Source organism: Eumetopias jubatus, unplaced genomic scaffold (genome assembly GCF_037043125.1).
Source record: "Eumetopias jubatus isolate StellerSeaLion01/CBP00866 unplaced genomic scaffold, mEumJub1_p1.0 scaffold_7, whole genome shotgun sequence".
Classification (NCBI taxonomy): Eukaryota; Metazoa; Chordata; class Mammalia; order Carnivora; family Otariidae; genus Eumetopias; species Eumetopias jubatus.
This window is the reverse complement of record NW_028274813.1, coordinates 136207803-136226291: the sequence shown is the minus strand read 5'-3', so window position 1 is coordinate 136226291 and position 18489 is coordinate 136207803. Positions and strand designations below refer to the sequence as shown.

At 39.5% G+C, this 18489-nt stretch overlaps 1 protein-coding gene across 1 annotated transcript in view; it reads left to right on the top strand.

The window, feature by feature from the left end:
* CERS3 (ceramide synthase 3) overlaps positions 1 to 18489 on the top strand; it is an 83627-nt gene that overhangs the window by 11764 nt on the left and 53374 nt on the right. The window contains exons 3-4 of the mRNA XM_028122818.2: positions 6000 to 6117; positions 12108 to 12226. Coding sequence (XP_027978619.2) covers positions 6000 to 6117; positions 12108 to 12226 — 237 coding nt within the window. The remainder of the gene's footprint in view (positions 1 to 5999; positions 6118 to 12107; positions 12227 to 18489) is intronic.

Genomic DNA, 18489 nt, shown 5'->3' with positions numbered 1-18489 from the left:
ATGCTCTCTTCGGTCTGTATAAGACCTCTTTTTGATTGATTTGAATTAACTTTTTCATTAATTACCTTTTATCCCCATTTCCTCATCACATTCCTGCCTGCTGGGTTCTAATGTATCTGATGGCTTTTTATTTGTATGACCCAGTAAAACATGTGCATAAACATAAAATGCACGTATTGTTAGTTGACATAAATAGTGTGGCAGTAAGACCTTAAAGTTCTGTTTCTTCTTTTTTTAAATGCAGCCCTATGTTTTATGATCTATTCACATTGCTCTATGTACATCTGGTGCATACTTAGTTTGTTTTTATATGTCTCTGAAATGTATGGGCCATTTCCAGGAAAACTTAGTCCATCTGGCAGTTGGATTGGCTTATATATTTTATCAAATTATTTTAGAAAAAATTTTATTCAACTCCCATGGTTATAAAAAAATGAAGGGCTAAAAGATCATTCATAACTGAAATTTCTGGCATTTAATTAAACCAGAAACCTCTAAGTAAGTACTAAAATAGACTGACCTGGCAGAAGATAGAGCTTTTGTTAGAACTGGAGAAAGAATAGAGTCATATCATTATTTTTTTAAATCAGCTTTAGGGGTACCTGGGTAATGCAGTAGGTTAAGCTTCCAACTCTTGGAATCTCAGGGTCTTGAGATCTTATGATCTCAAGGTCATGAGCTCAAGCCCCACACTGGGCTTCAAGCTCAGCATGGACTCTGTTTAGGTTTCTGTCTCCCTCTCTCTTTGCCTGCCCCCCTGCCCCCACCTTGTGCACTCTCTCTCTTTCTCTCTAAAATAAATAAGTAAATCTTCTAAAAAATCAGCTTTATTGAGGTATGATTTACATACAATAAAGTTCATCCAAAATTTAATGTATTTTGACAACTCTACAGTGGTGTAACTATCACCACAATTATGATGTAGAAGATTTCCATCAGCTGAGAAACTCTCCTGTACCCTGTATGGTTCATCCTCTCCCTACCTACTAGCTCTTTGAAATCACTGATATGCTTTCTGTCAGCCTATTTTGCCTTTTTGATTCCTACAAATGTAAAAATTAGATCACAGTCTTTTGTGTCTGGCTTCTTTCACTTAACATAATACATTGGAGATTGTTTTCATGTTGTTGTATGTATCAGTGATTCCTTGTCATTGCTGGGTAGTCTTTCAACATATTGATATACCACAATTTATTTATGTTTAGTTGTTGGAAATTTGGATTGTTTAGTTTTTAGCTATTATGAATAAAGCTGCTATGAATATTTGAGTATAAGAATTTGTACGGGCACATGCTTTTATTTCCCTTGGTAAATTGCTGAAGTGTTTGCTCTTCAAAAGACATTGTTAATGTATGCATACCCATACAATGAATTATTATTCAGTAATAAAAAGGAATGCACTCCAAATACATCCAAAAACATGAATGGACCTCAAAAACATTAAGCTAGTGAAAGGAGCCAGACACAAGCAACCACCTATTATTGTATGATTTCATTATATTAAATATCCTAAAAAGACAAAGCTATAAAGACAGAAAATAGATTAGTGATTGCCTGGGGCAGAGGTGAGAGGGAAAGGAATTAACAGTAAATATGCACAAGGGATTATATTGGAATGATGAAAATCTTCTAAAGCTGATTTGTGGTGATGATTCTACAACTTGGTAATTTTACTTAAAAAAAATCATTGAATAGTATACTTGGAAAAGGTGAATTATATGATATGCAAAAATACCTATGTGGTTATTTTTAAAAATATAAATAAAATGAAAAGACAAGCCACAGAATGGGAGAAAATATATTATATGCAAAGCATATATCTGATGAGAGACTTAAATTCAGAATATATAAAGAACTCTTTAACTCAATAATAAACAAAGAAATAACTTGATTTTTAAAATGGGCAAAAGAATAGATAATTCACCAAAAATTTACAAATGACAAGTAAACACATGAAAAGGTGTCCAGCATCATTAGTCATTAGCAAAATGCAAATTAAAACCACTACACCCTGGAAATTAACAAAAATGTCAGAGTAAGGACCTCCAAAAATTCTCTCTTCCCTAAAAGCAATCAGAAAACTAGCAAAAATTGTCAAAATCAACTTTTCAGAATTCAGAATTAACCAAAGGTTAGCAGCAATTCAGAGATTGTTATTTAAGAAAAACAGCTGACTCTTGGAAAGAAGAACAAGTTTGTGACATTTTAACTTGCCCTATTCCTATCCTGCCCTGTTCACCTCTGTGATAGCCTTGAAAACCCAATAGCCCATAATTTCAGTGGAAACCACTATCCTGGCAGCCATTGAAGGGAGCAGAACAGAGCATCACTACCAGGGAAATAACATTATCTGACCTCTCTTGTGGTTCCCTAGAAGCTAGTCCTTATAAGTCTGTCTTTATTTGACCTGAGTCAGAAAAGCCTTTTCCCTGAAGGTGCTTGTCTAAAACAAGTAGAGGCAACTGATTAACTTTGGAACTGCCTGAGGTTGTTAATAACAATTGGGGCAAACAATAGACTAACCAAAACACTTAAAAAGAAAAACTGGAAAATAAGATGTCTATAGCAGACTTTGAAAAGTTCAGACATATTCTTGGAAACCAGAAGGACACTTGAATTTGTAGAGCTTTTGGTATGCCCAGGGCTCTCCATATGTCCAGAAAAGATATGAGAAGGCCCTTAGTTCTCACCGCTAGATGATCTTGAGGCTCTGAGCAAAGAAGTGAAAGCTAAGGCAAAGTTGGCAACTGCCTAGCTGAGTGTTGAAGATGTGCCCCAAAATGTATGCAGAGCTCCTTGGCAAAGACTGGGAGGCTTATTGGTTCTAGGCATTTAAGGAAATCTCTGTCTAGTCATTAGATGACAGTTAAGCTAATCCAGTAGAGACTCCAGTGCCCAAATATGACAGAGAATACAGAATTCATAGATCATTTCAAACAAGGAATGAAACAAACAAATGGACAATGATAACAAACCACAAAACCAACAAACTCTGAGAGGGATAATCCGATTTCCAGAGTTGTCACATTATATTAATTAACATGTCCAATTTTCAACACAATTATAGGCATGTAAAGAAACACGAAAGTGTGGTCCATACAAGGAAAAAGTAATCCCCTTTCTGTAAGGAAAATGTCCCTTACAAAACCTAGATGTTGGCCTTATAAGATAAAGACTTTATTATTTTTAATTAATTAATTCATTTATTATTATTATTATCATTATTGTTATCATTTAGAGAGAGAGAGTATGTGAGCAGGAAAAGTGCAAAGGGAGAAGGAGAAAGAGAATCCCAAGCAGACTCCATGCACAGCATGGCCCTATGCTGGGCTCAATCTCACAATCCTGAGATCATGACCCAAGCTGAAATCAAGAATTGGACACTTAAATGACTGAGCCACCCAGGTGTCCCTAGATAATGACTTTAAATCAGCTATTTTAAATATGTTCAAAGAACTAGAGAAAAGCATGTTTAAGACCTAAAGGAAAGAATGAGAACAATGTCTCACTAAATCAAGACTATAAAAAGATTGTAATTAGACATATAGGCATATATAGGGATGATTTTTTAAATTTTGAAATTATAGGAAATATCTTAATAAAAATTTGGATCTTAAAAAAAAGAAATTATAAAAGAAGTCAAAGAGAAGTTTTGGAGTCGTAAAGTACAGTGACTCATGACAAACTCACTAAAGGTGCCCAACAGCATATTTGAGCAAGTAGAAGAGTTAGCAGTCTAAGAGAAAAAAATAAATTTAAAAAAATGAAAGAAAACAAAGAGCCTGAGAGACCTGTGGTATAGCAAGAAGCCTAACAACATACGCATAATGGGAGTTCCAGAAGAAGAGGAGAAAATGAGTAGGATAGAAAGTACTTGAAGAAATACATGGCCAGAAATGTACTAACATTTGATGACAAACATTAATCTACACATCCAAGAAGCTAAACAAATTCCAAGTAGGATAAATTTAGAGATCCACACCTAGATGCATCACAAAGTGTTCAAAGACAAAGACAACAAATCTTGGAAGCTAGAGAGGAGCATCTATCACATATAAGAGATCTTCAATAAGATTAAGTGTTGATTTCTTATCAGCAACCATAGAGGCCAAAGGTTTAGACTTTCATAGACTTTTAAATTGTTACTGGAAATGAGGACATTTTATAATATAAAAGGGTAAATCTATCAAGATGATATAATAATTATAAACATATATGTACCTAACAACAAAGCTCCAAAATGCATGAAGGAAAAACTAACAGAATTGAAGGGAGAAATAGACAACTCAACAAATAGTTGTAGATGTGAATATCTCACTTTTAATAATGGATACTTAGGGGGGATTAATAAGGAAATAGAAGACTTGATCAGCACTATAAACCAAGTAGACCTAACAGTCATCTTTAGAACATAGCACCCAATGACAACAGAAGACACATTCTTCTCATATGAACAAGGAACATTCTCCAGGACAGACCATATGTTAGGCCATAAGACAAGTCTCAGTAAGCATAAAGAAATGGAAATCATACCAAGTGTGTTTTCCAATCACAATGAAATGAAATTAAAATTCAGTAACACACAGAAATTGGGAAATGAGCAAATACGTGGCAATTGAACAGCATACTTCTAAATAACCAGTGGGTCAGAGGAGGAATCACAGTACATTAGAAAATACTTTGAGATGAATGACAAGGAAAACACAATATCAAAATTATGAGATACAGCCACATAATGCTCAGAAGGAAATTTATAGCTTCAAACACCTATATTAAAAAAGAAGATCTCAAATCAATAAATGTCTACCTTCAGAAAAAAGAAGAAAAAAGAGCAAACTAAACTTCTAGCAAGCAGAAGTTAGGAAATAATAAAGATTAGAGTGGAAATTCAGTGAAAACCAGGACACAACCGGTAAAGTCCTGCGATTAAAAGGACTGCTAATACCAAGTGTTGGCAGGGATATGGAGTAACTGGAAGTATGGTCCGTTACTTGCAGGAATGCAAAGTGGTGCCACCACCTGGAAAACAGTTTGTCAGTCTCTTATAAGGTTAAATGTATACTTGTTATACCACCTACCAATCCCACTCCTTGATATTTACCCAAGAGTCAGGCCATTTTTCTCATTAGTTAGAACTTCAAATAGGAACATAGTAATTCTATAAGACAATGATCACCAAGTAAAAATTTCTTTTTATTTATTTATTTATTTATTTATTTATTTATTTATTTATTATTTTTTTAAAGATTTTATTTATCCACTTGACAGAGAGAGACATAGCGAGAGCAGGAACACAAGCAGGGGGAGTGGGAGAGGGAGAAGCAGGCTTCCCGCAGAGCAGGGAGCCCAATGTGGGACTCGATCCCAGGACCCTGGGACCATGACCTGAGCCAAAGGCAAATGCTTAACAACTGAGCCACCCAGGCGCCCTATTTATTTTTAAGATTTTTATTTATTTATTTGACAGAGAGAGACACAGTGAGAGAGGGAACACGAGCAGTGGGAGTGGGAGAGGGAGAAGTATGTTTTCCGCTGAGCAGGGAGCCCGACGTGGGGCTCGATCCCAGGACCCTGAGATCATGACCTGACCCTGAGCCGAAGGCAGACGCTTAACGACTGGGCCACCCAGGTGCCCCTCCAAGTAAAACTTTCAATAACAAAATTATTATTCATTTGAATCCCTTGGAGTCTTAAAATGAAACTCTAAGTGGAATGGCTTATCCCAAATCTGGGATCTCATATATAAATATATTTGGATTTACATAAGTGAATTTTTAATGGTACAAGTATTTTATTTTTTTAAGGTATTGCTTGTATAAAGGGTCTCAAAATTTGCTCTCCTTGAACTTCTTTGCAAGGCAGAGGTTAGCTGTAGGTAGCCCAAGGACAACATGACCCCAACGGCTGATCCTTCATTTGGAATCTAAAGTAAGGCTTGAGTTTTCTGGTGTCATTTTGGGTTCATTCTCAGATTTTGGACTTTCTTTCATATTTTGTAGGTTTATTGCTACGCCTCTAGCAAAATCATTTGGCATTAAAGAGGAAGTTCGAAAGAAGATTATACCAAATACTGTCTTAGAGAATTTTTTCAAACATTCCACAAGGCAACCATCTCAAGTAAGTGCAAGTTCTTTGTTTGGGGATTTAAAAAAAAAAAATCTCCTTTCTTAATGTTTCAGTCACCTGTGGCTTACCTCATCTGTTCAAGATATCCATTCCAGTTGGCCATCAAATGATTTGACTCATTTGGATTTTTTCCCTCTATTGACGGGTTATACAGCATTCCAAGCATAGTATAAAATGATACAGAAATATTATAAAATAACCAACGTTCATAGTTTATTTTGTTCAACTATAGTGTTTAACACTAATAATCAATGCCGTAATTTGGGTAGAAAGATCAAAATTAAATTTTGGAGGGTAGGATATGCACAAAGCACCCTAATCACTAAAGACCACTGACAGTTATGGCCGAGTAGCCCATATCTAACACTTCTGATAACTGTGGCATCATCGATATACATTACACACTAGGAAAGTGTTCACGGGGGTGGCTGTTGTGAGTAGGCCATTTTATTTTATCCAAGTCCTCCCCATGTTTAGAAATGCGCCGTGTTCCTGCCCACTCCCCGGGAAAGTCAGAGTTCTCTCTACAATACAGATGCACTTCATGAAATGGTGTAGTGCAAGGAATGTTTGCATAACCCAAAAAGGTTTGTTAAAAGGACTTTTTTTTTTTTAAGATTTTATTTATTTGTCAGAGAGAGAGAGAGCACAAGCAGGGGGAGCGGCAGGCAGAGGGAGAAGCAGGATCCCTACTGAGCAGGGAGCCCAGTGCAGGACTCTCGGATCATGACCTGAGCCAAAGGCAGACGCTTAACCGACTGAGCCACCCAGGTGCCCCCACAAAAAAAGGTTTTAATCCAATAGTTGTAAAAAAAGATGGCGCCTCAGCAGATCTAGTTTCATTTTCACCATAGTTAAAATGAGAGGTGAAATAAAAACTCTGATGAATACAGACGGTGATCACCGGGTCATTTTTTTTCTGCATATGTTAATTTTTTGATGAAATTTACATGTGACTTATTTTTCTTTCTTTTTTTTATTATGTTATGTTAATCACTATACATTACATCATTAGTTTTTGATGTAGTGTTCCATGATTCATTGTTTGCGTGTAACACCCAGTGCTCCATGCAGTACATGCCCTCTTTAATAACCCATCACCAGGCTAACCCATCCCCTCAACTCCTCCCCTCTAGAACCCTCAGTTTGTTTCTCAGAATCCATAGTCTCTCGTGGTTCGTCTCCCCCTCCGATTTCCCCCCCTTCGTTTTTCCTTTCCTACTATCTTCTTTTTTTTTTTTTAACATATAACTGTGTATTATTTGTTTCAGAGGTACAGGTCTGTGATTCAACAGTCTTACACAATTCACAGCACTCACCATAGCACATACCCTCTCCTATGTCTATCACCCAGCCACCCCATCCTTCCCACCCCTACCACTCCAGCAACCCTCAGTTTGTTTCCTGAGATTAAGAATTCCTCGTATCAGTAAGGTCATATGATACATGTCTTTCTCTGATTGACTTATTTCACTCAGCATAACACCCTCCAGTTCCATCCACGTCATTGCAAATGGCAAGATTTCATTCCTTTTTATGGCTGCATGATATTCCATTGTATATATATACCACATCTTCTTTATCCATTCATCTGTCGATGGACATCTTGACTCTTTCCATAGTTTGGCTGTTGGATCACCGGTCATTTTAAAAGTCAAGAGCATGTGCTCACACAGTTTAGGATTGATAGATTTTTAAGGGTGCTGAACTTTATTTGCTAAGTTCAGTTGCATCTACAATGACTGTTTCTATCGTGGGTCTGGTGGACTCATGTGGAGGTCTGACCATAGCATGGGGCATTGCATCCAGAATTGTTCACAGCTAGCCAGCGCTGTCTGTAACTTCTGCCCTCAGGTTCTGTACTGGACTCCTTGTTTGTTCTTTTTTTCTAAAATGAGGACAGTCTGACAAACCTTTTCCACATGTTCTTCATTTCCACATGCTCCAAGGGACTGCTCTTGTTCATTTCAATACTGCTGTTAACAGTGGTGATAATAAACGTCCAAGCATCATTTCACATTTTTCAAAAGGGAAATTAGTTAGCTGTGGTTATGAAAACTTTGGGCTCTTTCAGAGTTCTCATTATTTTTCCCTCTTTCTGTTTGAGAATAAAGCACTCGGTAATACCTTGTATAAAACATGAAGAATGGTGCTATGCTCTCAATTACTTGATATGTTTGCTATAGCAAAACCTTCAGGTCAGCATTTTAGGAAATTTAAAATGAGGAAATTTGGTCTTTATCAAGTTTCCCTGCTATGGAGAGAAAAGAGCTATGTGACAGTTAAAGAAATACCAAACATAACATCTGGCACAATTTTCTGTGCATTGTAGGTGTTCAATAAGTGCTTGTTTTATGTATCAATAAGAAATCACTTCCAAAAAAAAAGAAGATAGCAGGAAGGGAAGAATGAAGGGGAGTAAATCGGAGGGGGAGACGAACCATGAGAGACGATGGACTCTGAAAAACAAACTGAGGGTTCTAGAGGGGAGGGGGGTGGGGGGATGGGTTAGCCCAGTGATGGGTATTAAAGAGGGCACGTTCTGCGTGGAGCACTGGGTGTTATGCACAATGAATCATGGAACACTACATCAAAAACTAATGATGTAATGTATGATGATTAACATAACAATAAAAAATTTAAAGAATAAAAAGAAATTACTTCCAGAGACTTTAGTTTGCAAAAGAATTTCCATCCCAATAATATTGTGGTGAATGGAATCAGTATTGTCAAGACTGACGTTACACCCAATTCATCTGTGCTCCAAGAGAGAAAATGAATTGCTTCAAATCATGTTTGAGTGCTATTTCTAGATGCATTTATTAAGCAGATATCTATAGAAATGATGGGATAATAAAAATGAATTGCTTCCCGCGAGGGAGTATGATGAGCTGTGTGGGTTAGTGAATCCAGACCTCCAGAGCTGTGAGAACAAAGACCTTGGACGCAAGGGCAAAGCAAACACGGTGTCCAACTCAGGACATATGCCTGCTCCTCCATTCCATACATGCCTCTGGAGGGGGACTTTATCAGTGCCAATGCCCTGTCCCCCCCAAGATAAATCCCAGACAAATCCCCCCTTGATGTGAGCGTAGCCACATCTTTCCTCCCCTCCTCTTCATATGGCTCTACCCTGCCAGACTTCTTTCGGTTCCCCAGGGGTTCCCTGCTCACCTTGATCTCATCTCCACATGACCTTCCCTTCTTTACTCTCTCCTTCTCTGAGGCTTTTTTCAGGATCCAGCCTATATGTAACTTTCAGGAAGTGCCTACACAGAGTTAGGTCCCATGGTATCCTGATCTTCCCCTATCTTAGCACTCATGGTATTTCATTAGAATTCTTTGTTTTATTTTCTTACTTTTGGGCCCACATCCATGTTATTATTCATTTAGGTCCCCAATGATTAGCACAATGCTTGCAAGAAGGAGGCAACAATAAATGGTTGCCAACTCAGTGTCCTCAAGAGCTCAAAAACAAAACAAAACAAAACAACACAACAGCCAGCGAACCCTTGGCCTATAAAAGGTGTTAGAGAGGGCAGTTAGGTTACAGAGAAACAGAGCATCATATGGGCTATATCCTGTTTTTGTTTTGTTTTGCATTCTCGCAGATTAAATAACAGGTAGCAATTTAGGAGGTACATAGAAGTTGCAATTAGGCCTTTGCCAGTCTTGAGTGTGAGAGCTGCTTTATGAATTTTACCTCCTCTTAACCCTGCGGGCGTGAACAATTAGGTGAACTCTGCACAATAACACAGCAGAAACTGTATGACTGGTCCCAGACTGGGGGTGTCCGGCCATCAGGCAGGCTTTGTTCAGCCCTCGCAGTGTTGGTCCTCGATTGGCTTAAATTTACTTTGAGGCATCGGGCAACATTTGGAACGTGCTAGTGATGTCACAACAAAATCCTGGGTGTTCACACCAGTCAGAATGGCTAAAATTAACAAGTCAGGAAATGACAGATGTTGGCAGGGATGCGGAGAAAGGGGAACCCTCCACACTGTTGTTGGGAATGCAAGCTGGTGCAACCACTCTGGAAAACAGTATGGAGGTTCCTCAAAAAGTTGAAAATAGAGCTACCATATGATCCAGAAATTGCACTACTGGGTATTTACCACAAAGATACAAATGTAGGGATCCAAAGGGGTACGTGCACCCCAATATTTATTGCAGCAATGTCCACAATAGCCAAACTGTGGAAAGAGCCAAGATGTCCATCGACAGACGAATGGATAAAGAAGATGTGGTGTATATACACAATGGAATATTCTGCAGCCATCAAAAGGAATGAGATCTTGCCATTTGCAATGACGTGGATGGAACTGGAGGGTGTTATGCTGAGTGAAATAAGTCAATCAGAGAAAGACATGTATCATATGACCTCACTGATATGAGGAATTCTTAATCTCAGGAAACAAACTGAGGGTTGCTGGAGTGGTGGGGGGTGGGAGGGATGGGGTGGCTGGGTGATAGACATTGGGGAGGGTATGTGCTATGGTGAGCATTGTGAATTGTGCAAGACTGTTGAATCACAGATCTGTACTTCTGAAACAAATAATGCGATATATGTTAAGGAAAAAAAAAGAAGATAGCAGGAGGGGAAGAGTGAAGGGGGGGTAAATCGGAGGGGGAGACAAACCATGAGAGACAATGGACTCTGAAAAACAAACTAGGGGTTCTAGAGGGGAGGGGGTTGGGGGGACGGGTTAGCCTGGTGATGGGTATTAAGGAGGGCACATTCTGCGTGGAGCACTGGGTGTTATGCACAAACAATGAATCATGGAACACTACATCAAAAACTAATGATGTAATGTATAGTGATTAACATAACAATAAAAAAATTTAAAGAAAAAAAATCCTGGGTGTGTGCTTTCCCTCTGGAGCCATCAGCCAGGGCTGGTTCACAGCTGCGCTTTTGGAGCAAGGCAGGTGCTTTCCTGTTTGCTGTGTCAGTAGCTCCTGCTTATCTCCTCAACGCTGAAGGTGAGGGTCAGTTTGATGCCATTTTATTTTTTCTAGTAAAGAGGAAATGGAAATACTTCATGTACTTGTGTTGGATAATGAAATATCAAGAGGGCAGGTATTTCAAAAACTTACAGAGCTTATTTCTTTGTGTCAGTTGAAGACACCATAGGTTTAGCATATAAAACCTGCCTGTGCGAAAGAATACAACTTAAAATCCCACCATGAAACAGACCTGATCCACTCAATCATGTGTGTTTTTGGTCTGGCCCTAGGAGAGCTTCAAGTGTATGACCTTTGAGCTAATCCATCATCCGTATTATTTCCAAATTTAAAAATAAATTCTGCTTCCCAGAAGAGAAGCGATCATCATTAGTATATTCTACGATCTTAATTTTTTTTATGATTGGAATTATTTTGGATTAGTTTAAAATGGGCTCTTCATCAGATTAAACATGAAAGTGATGGCCAACACCTGTTTGAGTTTTTCCTGTCGTATCTTTTGGAGCCATCACAAAGATCGTGTGAAAGAACAGAAAGTGTACTAGCCTACATTCTTATCCTCACTTTACTATTAATTTTAGGTCTTGGACAACTTACTAAAACTCTTGGTGTTCCAGTTTCTCGTAGGAAAAATGAGGAGGTTGGATCTGATTAACACCTTAAACTGTACTTCTCTACCTGGTATCTAGGAAGCCTAGATAAAACTTTGCTGAATGAGTGAGCTCCCATCTGCAGCTCGAATGTATGGGTTGCTGCCAAATTATGGAGTATTGATATTCTTAGTAACTCAGAGTGCTGGGATTTTTTTTTTTTTTTTTTTTGGTGTGTCTGTGTGTGTGCATGTCTGTGTGTGTGATCCCATAAGCAAAAGAAGTAAATTCATTGGCTGCAGAGCTAACGCAGAATATCTCTTCTCTCCAGGGCACAAGCTCTGGTAACCGAATCACACCGTCTCTTGACTGCCTGCCCATCTGACTACTCTTTATCACCTGTTCATTCATGTTGTCCCTTTTCAGACTGATATTTACGGACTGGCAAAGAAGTGTAACTTGACAGAGCGCCAGGTGGAAAGATGGTTTAGGAGTCGGCGGAATCAAGAGAGGCCTTGCAGGATGAAGAAATTCCAGGAAGCTTGGTAAGAAGGACAGTCAAAGCTTTTGACTGTTGACTGTTTGACTTATAAAACCGCAATCCTGCGGTTTTATAATATGGAACAGAATGGTCACCTCAGAAAGAACACTAACGTTGGAGCAGAAGAGGGGTTTGGACCCAGCCCGGTCACTTACCAACTGGGTGCTTTAGGCTAGTCACCCATCTACCATCCCTGATTCAGTTTCCTTCTCGATGAAATGGGCTGAAGCTATGAACTCTCTAAGATGAATAGGAGATATGATGTACTTATCTTAAAGTCCAGAAAAAAAGTACAAACACCTTAACTGCTGTTTCTTTTTTTTTAGGGTAAGGGTTGGCCCTACGTCGCAAGACTTTATCAAGTGTTTCCAATGACATCCCAGTTATTAAATCACATTATAAGAGCAGAGAATGGGAAGGTGTCTGTTCTTCTGTCCCACTTGACTCATTCCGCCCTCCAGCCTCCCACCCCTTGCCTGTGGACTGGATGGCCAGTTCCTCTGGGTTTCCTAGTTGGTTTTACTGTGGGGGGGTGGTCAGCACCTGTTGGGGTACCAAGTAGGATTTTTGCCAGAGCTGGCTACTTTGAATATGCTCTGGGAGGAATGAGGCTGCATAACACTTATTTTTGCTTCATTTGAGTTCTGTGGGGTTTTTTTTTTCCCTCCTGTAGAATTTTGTTGCACTTTGGGTCACTCCCTTGGTGGCAGAAATGGACACTTGTGTGAAAAATGCGGACAGGTCATTGCTCTTATTTTTTTCTTCTTCTTTATATCCAGACAAATGTCTGTTCATTGGGTTATGTTTGATGCCACATTCTACACACCAGTAGCATCCCTTCTTTCTGTCCGTTTCTTATGGTCCTCACATTGCCTGGTGAGTTTCACCAGATATTTTTTGTTTTGATCGCGAAGTGAATAGAGAGCTGATGTCAGACTCTCACATAAACGGGGTCTGGGGCTAAGCTTTAATGGTTTCCTTCAGTTTACCTGTATGCACCTGAGTATTATGATCCCACTATGATGCTGGAGATGTTTAGGGGCACAGACCCAAGTGTTCAAGGTGTCTCGAAACAAGCAATCATTTCTTATCACAGGCTTCCATTGGAAGCTCAACATGAATGGCCTGGTTTGTCTTCCAAATAGCTTCTCTCTGATTTTTAGCTCTTGAGAGATTGGCTAATATTGTCGTCACTGATGTCAGCTTGGCATGAGTGAATCTCTTTAAACTATCACCACAAAACACTATAAATATGGTCTCATATTATATTTTCCTGTTCTACTATCATTCATTTATTTTTCTAGCAAATGATTCTTATCTTAAATAAAGTCCCCAGGGAGGGACTAATTCTTTACTTTTGAGCTGAATCACGCTCCCATGAAAATCTCTAGTGATTTCTTATACATGATAGTGCCTTACAGTTTATAAATAATGTTTGATCCTCCCGCCAATGCCGTGAGGTAGTCGAGGAAGGTAGGTAGAGCTAACCCTGTGTAAGAAATGAAGACTGTTCAACCTACACAGTGCCGTATGTCAATTAAATCTCAATAAAACGGGAGGGAAAAGAAAGAAATGGGGAGCTACAGGTCCGGCTTCTTAAAAGAACTTGCTTAAGGTCACCTAGCTGTTGGCAGGGCTGTTGCACTCCTGTCTTCCGACTCCTTTTCTGGTATTCTTTCTGCTCCATGCTCCTGCCCCTTGACGCATAATGCTTACCTCTTAGCAAGCAGAAACCCCCCACGTCAATTAAACATTTGGGTCAACAAGGCCTAACATTTGGGAATCTGGCTGTCAGTGAGTCTTCTGAAAGTCCGCTTCAGAGTTCAGGCTAGGGAAGGAAATTTCAAGTTGTCAGCTATCAATCAGTCAGGCAATGCAGAGGGTTATGTAGATTGTCTTCTCTGTACGGGGCACCCTCCTACATTGGGTGGAGTTCTAGATTTTAAGAGGGAAGTTAAAGAGGAAGGCCTGGTCACTAGCCATAAGCAGCTACTCAGGGAGAGAAGATTGTTACTTATGAAACCACAATAGCCATCCAGTTATTCCACCCAATGGCACATGAGCCTGGACACGTGTAGTCCACGGTCATGTTTCGATGCATTGTGGGCAGTCAGAGGAGATGGTGTTAGTAGAGTTGGACATGTTCGAGAAAGGCTTTTTAGAGGAGCCCAGACCTAGAGGAGGTAGTGGGAACATTGACCTTGAGGAATAGGTTGGGATTTCCATGAGAAAAGAAATCAGGATTTGAGGGTAGCTTGGTTCAAGTAAGGCAAAGACACGAAGCAGGAAATTATACAGTGTATTCAGGATATAGAAGTGGGCCAACAAATAAAATGTAAGCTTTACCTTCTTCTTTAGAGATATCACAAATTTCCTGAAAGTCAGAACACCACTATTATAGACTAAATAAATAGACTAAAGCAAAGTGCCAAGCTATTTTGTATTGTATAGGGACTGCACTTTATTCCTCCAGCGATGTGATGTGCTGTGGGAATCACAGGAAGAGCTCCCTAGCCTCAGGCATTTGGGAAATCTCAGAAAACTTACTTCCCAACACCAAACTTTAACAAATTACTCGCCAACAGGCAGAAACTCCTCTATAATATTAAGAGGAACACCTTAAGTTTACTGTATCATTTCCTTGATTACTTCCTTTTTTTTCATTGAAGTATAGTTGACATACAATATTAGTTTCAGCTGTACAACATGGTGATTTGACATTTATATACATTCCCAAGTGATCACAACAAGAAATCTAGCAACCATCTGCCGCCATATAAAGTTGTTACAATATTATTAATTATATCCCCTGTGCTGTACATTGCATCCCCGAGTTTTATATACTTAATAACTGGTAGTTTGCACCTTGGAATCTCCTTCCCTTGTTTCGCCCATTCCCCTACCCTCTCCCTCTGGCAACCACCAGATTGTTCTCTGTATCTGTGAGTCTGTTTCTATTTTGTTTTATTTGTTCTTTTGCTTTCTTTTTTAGAGCCTACATGTAAGTGAAATCATATGGTATTTGTCTTTCTGTCTGATTTATTTCACTTAGCATAATACTCTAGCTCCATCCATGTTGTCACAAATGGTAAGATTTCACTTTTTTAAAAAGATTTTATTCATTTATTTGTCAGAGAGAAAGAAGAATTCCATTTTTGTAGAGCCAACTAGTATTCCACTGTGTGTAGGTGTGTGTGCGCGTATCACATCTTCTTTATCCATTCATCTGTTGATGGGCACTAGGTTTCTTCCATATCTTGGCTATTGTAGTTGGTTACTTTTTTAAATGACCCCTAAACCCTGTTCCACAGAATTCAGGATTTTAATCCACAGTGCATCCTTTATTTTTAAAGTAAACTTCATATTAGCTGATTTCCATCTAGCAGCAAGAAGTTTATTATAAAAATCCCAGGTAATTTTCAAGTAGCGGATGTAGATAGGCAAGCAGCTTCCCCAGCCCCGGAGGGAGAGCTCTCCTCTAGCTGGCTGGGCTGCCACCTTGCCTTAGCTGACCTTGGGGACATGTCCCTGCCTGATCCATTGGGCCTTGCCCCCTCCTGAGCCCCACTGCTGGCCTTGGCATCTTCTCTCTCCATTGCCCCCTGATTGCACTTGCCATCTGGGCCTGACCAATCAATTTCTGGATTTTTCTTTTTTCCAAGAATTTTTTTTCCCTTACAATTATGTTTATCTCAGCCTCTCCTGGAAAAAAAAGGGGGAAGCTTTACTACCTTTTCCATCTGAAACTAGTAAAACAGCTTCAACAAGTACTTTGTCATTCATCTCATAATTAGTGAAGAGTAGCGGTTCTTGAACTTTTTGGTTTTAGAAGCTTTCTGTCCTCTGAAAAATTAAGAAGGACCCCAAAGAGCATTTGCTCATGTGTGTTATGGCTACCGATACTAGAAACGAAGGCTGAGACATTTATAAAACATAAGAGTACACAAGCTCTCGGAGCAAGGATGGCGTCTCCTGTCTTGGGGCCTCTGGAAATCACTGTTCACTTGTGAGGGGATGAGCGAAAATCACAATAACACAGGAGTCATATTATGAAAATATTTTGACACCAGGAATACCTGGCACACATTTTGAGAACCCCTGGGATAGTGTAATGAAGCCTAACAGGTCAGTCGAGGAAAATGCAACACCTCGTTTTGGCACTTACATCTGATGGCCACTGCACGGCCTCGGGGGAGTTATGTGATCTCTCCCAACCTCTGTGTCCCTCTGCGGTAGCCACCTTGTCTACCTTTTATCCATAGAGAGGGGCTAATTACAGTTCCTAGTCCATAAACTTGTTGTGAAGATAAACATATGATAACACATGCAGGCTTAGCACAGGGCCTGGTGCAGAGTCAAGAGGTCAGTAAATGCTGGAGAAACGAATAATTCGAGATGTGCCACCTAGACTTATGGCTTCCTTTGTGGCCGGCAGGTCTGATCCTACTTTTTCTGTTTCCATTTGGCCGTGAGAATCCCGGGAGCCAAAGACATGCTGCCTGCATCTAAGTGTGGGCCTTTGCAGGACCGGCCGTAAATATAACAAGGATGGACAGGTCTCAACCAGTTCATTTTATAAAATGCTCTTTGGGTATTTTTATGGTTACGATTTCTGAAGACTGGAACCCGACTTCTTTCTCTATCAAAGCAAGCCAGGAAGAAAGACTATCTCATCTAGCCTATAGTCAGTGTTCAGGAAGCATCACTGGCTTGAGAGTCCAGAGACCTGCACTCAGCCTCAGCTGTGTTACTGCTTAGCTGTGGGAGCTGGGGAACTGGGGGAACTGGTCTTGCCTTTAAGGAGCCTGATTGTTCATCTACAAAATGGGTGTATGTCTGCCTTCCTCTTTCTTACTTAGCTTTCAGGCATGTTGAAGAAAGCGCTCTAAGGCACTATGCAAGAATAAGGAACAAGTATTATTATTATTGTTATTTTAAGATTTTATTTATTTATTTGACAGAGAGAGAGGGAGAGCTCATGAGCAGGGGGGAGGGGCAGATGGAGAGGGAGAAGCAGGCTCCCCACTGAGCAGGGAGCCGACTCGGGGCTCAATCCCAGGACCCTGGGGTCATGACCTGAGCCAAAGGCAGACACTTAACCAACTGAGCCACCCAGGAGCCCCAACAAATATTATTTTTAATATTATTGTTGCTTCAGCAATCATGAAATAAAATAGCAGTACTTTTTTGGAAACTTTACTTTGCAAAGTTATAAACATACACAAAAATAGAAAGACTGGTATAATGAACTGTGTGTTCTATGTGCCCATCACCAACTTTAATTATTACCAACTGATGGCAATCTTGTGTCATCCGTGTCCCCCGTACCCCCCTCACAGGCTGTTTTTGTGGGTAAATTTTTTTCTGTCAGTTTTATTGAGATATAGTTGACATACGTCACTGCATAAGTTTAAGGCATGCAGTGTGACGGTTCGACTTACATATATTGTGGAATGATTGCCACAGTAAGTTTAGTTAGCATCCATAATCTCATAGAGGTACAAAAAGAAAAAAAATGTTTTTTCCTCTTTGTGATGAGAACTTGAGGATCTACTTAGCATCTTTTAAATATGCCATAGGGAAGCTTCAACTGTAGTCACATACTGCACTTCACATTCCCCATACTTATGTGTCCTGTAACCGAGAGTGCGTTCCTTTTGACCACCTTCATCCAAGGTTACTTTTGACACGAATATCAGATTTTGTATGATTTCATTGTAATATTTTAGTATGTATCTCTAAGAGATAAGGACTCTATTTTAAACAAAATTGCAATACCAGTATCATACCTTAAAAAAACTTTAATAACGGGTGCCTGGGTGGCTCAGTCGGTTAAGCGGGCGAACTCTTGATTTTGGCTCAGGTCGTGGTCTCAGGGTCGTAAGATCGAGCCTGGTGTTGGGCTCTGCACTCAGTGGGGAGTCTGCTTGTCCCTTTCTCTCTCCCCTTCTGCCCCTCCCCTTGCTTGCACCCTCTCTCCCTCTCTTTCTCTAAAATAAATAAATAAAATCTTTAAAAAAAACTTTAATAATAGTAAATATTCAGTGTTCAGGTTACCTTGCTTAACTCATAATTTTCTTTACAGTTTGTTGGTTTGAATCAGGATCTTAATAAAAGCCATGCAGTACAGTTGATTGGTATGTCTTTTAATCTCTTAATCTATAGGTCTTTCTCCATACATGAGAAAAAGATTTTTTTTTCCAAAATCTGCTTTTCAGAAACAAGATTAAAGTCTGGCCTCATGGAAACCTTTTCACTGGGACTTAA